Here is a 3,229-nt window from a genome sequence, read left to right on the forward strand (position 1 = left end):
GAGTGAAAACAAGCCAGCCAAGGTGTTGGGTACAGTCCATGCAGGGCGTTACCCCAGCCCAGGGCCTGATTTGAGGAACTGGTTGAAATTACAAGGGGCAGGGGAGTCTTGCCCTTTGAGGTGCAGGCCCCTGTTTCCCCAGTTGAGCCCCCAGCCAGTGTTCTCTGTAAGCTAAGTGCGTGGGTGGCCACCCAGGAGAGATTCAGGATCCTCCTGGCTGATTAGCCGAGCGCCCCCTCCGGCCCTGTGTGTTTCTATGAGCAGTGCACATCCGCACATTCACAGAACAAAATTTATTCTGCCCATGGATGGAAACTAATTAGTGGGACCCCTGCCCCCTGCCCCAAGTGAGACCTGACTGCCACAAAGTGCTGGGGACCAGCCGGCCTGGAATTCAAACCAGTAGCTGAGCCTGATGCTGTTTGCTTACAACTGGGGTGAGTGAGTGGAGGCTGGTAGGGATGGGGAACCGTTTTGCAGTCGGGGGGTCACTGATCCACAGAAAAACCAGTCAGAGCCCATGTGCAAGTGAACCCCCAAAGAAAATCAAAAATAATTAGCAGCTCACTGCCCTGGCTCCCAGCCACAACGCACTTTACTCCAATCCCGCCCCCCAACAAAGCTGGGCCTAGATACCCCAGGAGTCTGGGCTCCCAGCTGCCTCCCCCAGCTGTAACCGCTTGACCCCCCCCGCCCTCCCAGAGGTAGGGCTAGACCGCCCAGGGGTCCTGGCTCCCAGCTCCCTGCTGTCACCACATGACCCCACTGCCCTCCCAGCAGTCCTGGTTCCCGGCAGTACTGAGCACCTCCCACAGCCATTGGTAAGGAAGCGCAGGCTGATGATTACAGTGGGTGGAAGGACAGTCTCAGCTCAAGCAGTGGTTTACTTTACGGGATGTTTATTAACTTCTCCTTAATGAATCTATTTAATAATCAATTGCCAGAGCTGGGAGCCAGGTGTAGAGCTGCCTGCGCCCTGCAGAAGGAGGGACCCATCGCAGCTGGGGGGAGGGTACGCACAGCCCGTCTGTGCCGCGGGGCGGATAGGGGATCCCCAGACCCTTGGGGGGCTGCTTTTCAGAGTCACTGGCATGGCTCAGGGGCGGGAGACGGGCAGGACTCCTGCAGACTCTCCCTGACTCTGGGAGGGAAGTGTTGTCTAGTGGCTGGGGCGGGCGCCTAGGAGCCAGGATCTCTGTGTTGTCTCCCCGGGACTGGGCGGCAAGGGGAGTCCAGGGGGTTGAGTGGAGCCGAATGTTCAAGAACCCTGGGTTGCGTGTCCTCGTTTTACTGGGCTTTGGCTCCTCCTCATCCCTTTCTTAAGCACAAATTGAGCCCCTCAGGACCAAGGAGAGAGCCCAGGAATGCTGATTCCCAGTCCCCTCCCCCCTCACACTGCCCACTAGCCCCCACTTCCCTCCACCTTCCGTGATGGTGCTTTGGAAACCAGCCACTTCCCTGTCCTGTGAGCTGCCCACTCCGTACCCCCCCCCCCCCGCTGTGCCCATCCCTCTGTTTGCTCACGCAAGCTCGTGCACTGCAGGCCCTATCTCTCTGCCTCTGGCCCCCCCCAGCTGGCTACACCTGCCACTGGCTAAACAGGAAACTGAGTTAAATAAATACAGGAGCCGGCTATATAAATTCCAGCTAACCGTCTGGTGTCAGCTCAAGCATCGGGAGCCCTGAGCTGGCTCGCATGGCTAGCGGTAAGGACACCTGGGTGCTTGGACCTCCCTGGGTAGTAGTCCCATGTCTGGGAGAGGGTGAGATCTAGGGCATGAGGGTGCCTCAGGCCAGCCAGGCAGTCACCAAAGGCGCAGGGAGAAGAAGTACAAGATAGTGGGGTCCAAGGAGGCATTGAGGGGTGGGGAAGGCTGGAGCCAGAACTCCCGGGTTCTAGGGAGGGGGAGGTTGGAGCCAGGACTCCCGGGTTCTAGGGAGGGGGAGGTTGGAGCCAGGACTCCTGGGTTCTTTCACCAGCTGACATGCCTGGTCTCATTTGTAGAAGAAGAGATGATGGAATCAACTATTTCCATCCCGCTGGTTCTCAGTGTCTACATCTTCACCTTCCTGACTGGCCTCCCGTCCAACCTCCTGGCCTTCTACACCTTCCTGGTGAAGGTTCGTCAGAAACCCACCCCGGTCGACATCCTTCTCCTCAACCTCACCGTCTCCGATCTCTTGCTCCTCATCTTCCTTCCCTTCAAGATGGTGGAGGCCGCCTCAGCCATGGTGTGGCTCTTGCCCCCTTTTCTCTGCCCACTCACCAGCTTCATCTACTACAGTAGCATCTACATCAGCTCCCTCTTCCTCATGGCCGTCAGCGTTGAGCGCTACTTGGGGGTGGCTTTTCCTATCAAGTACAAACTCTGGCGCCGGCCAGCCTACGCCGTCGCTGCCTCCCTGGTCTTCTGGGTGGTGTCTTCCTGCCACTGCAGCATCGTCTACATTATCCAGATCTTTGACCACATCCCCAATGGGACCACGCCCTCCAACAAATCCCACTGCTATGAGACTTTCTCTACTCCCCAGCTCCAGATCCTGATGCCTTTTCGGCTGGAGCTCTTCTTGGTCCTCTTCTGCATCCCCTTCACCATCACCGTCTTCTGCTACATCAACTTCGTCCGCATCCTGGTGGCCTTGCCCAACATCCCGGCCCGGAAGAAGCAGCGGGCCGTGGGCCTGGCCGTGGCCACCTTGTCCAACTTCATAATCTGCTTCGCCCCTTACAACCTGTCCCACGTGGTGGGCTTTATCCAGAACGAGAGCCCCCACTGGAGGGTGTACGCTCTTCTCCTCACCACCCTCAACGCCTCCTTGGACCCTGCCATCTTCTACTTCTCCTCCACCGCCGTCCAACGGGCCTTCGCCAGCTGCCTGACCGGCCTGAGGCACAGACTCAGCTCCCTCATGTCCCAGTGCCATGTCCCCTCCTTGACTTGCTGCAGGGAAGATGGCAAAGAGGCTGAGGGGGCTAATGCACATGAGCCTGAGGAATCGACCACGTGACTTCCAGGCTGAGACCACCCCTGCCTGTCCCATGGTTTGCAGTAGCAAGAGATCCTAAATCTGAGAAAGGGACGGCATCTTCTGTCCGGCCCCACACCTCCTGGCAGGGCCATCGGCCTTCCTCACGCACCAGGAGGTTGCAGGGCTCTAACCTACCTGGGCTTCGGAGTCGTTGGCCTCAGCTGGCTTCAGAGGCCGTTGACCGACTGAAAGTTGGCGT

General features: G+C 58.4%; 1 protein-coding gene across 1 annotated transcript; it reads left to right on the forward strand.

Moving 5' to 3' along the window:
- The first annotated feature begins 2,010 nt into the window (after positions 1-2,010).
- LOC142003799 (free fatty acid receptor 2-like) lies at positions 2,011-3,009 on the forward strand. Its single transcript, XM_074981078.1, has one exon. It carries the CDS (start codon positions 2,014-2,016, stop codon positions 3,007-3,009), a length of 996 nt encoding a protein of 331 aa, XP_074837179.1. The 5' UTR covers positions 2,011-2,013.
- The last annotated feature ends 220 nt before the right edge of the window (positions 3,010-3,229 follow it).

The sequence above is a fragment of the Carettochelys insculpta genome, chromosome 30, assembly GCF_033958435.1.
Source record: "Carettochelys insculpta isolate YL-2023 chromosome 30, ASM3395843v1, whole genome shotgun sequence".
NCBI lineage: Eukaryota > Metazoa > Chordata > Testudines > Carettochelyidae > Carettochelys > Carettochelys insculpta.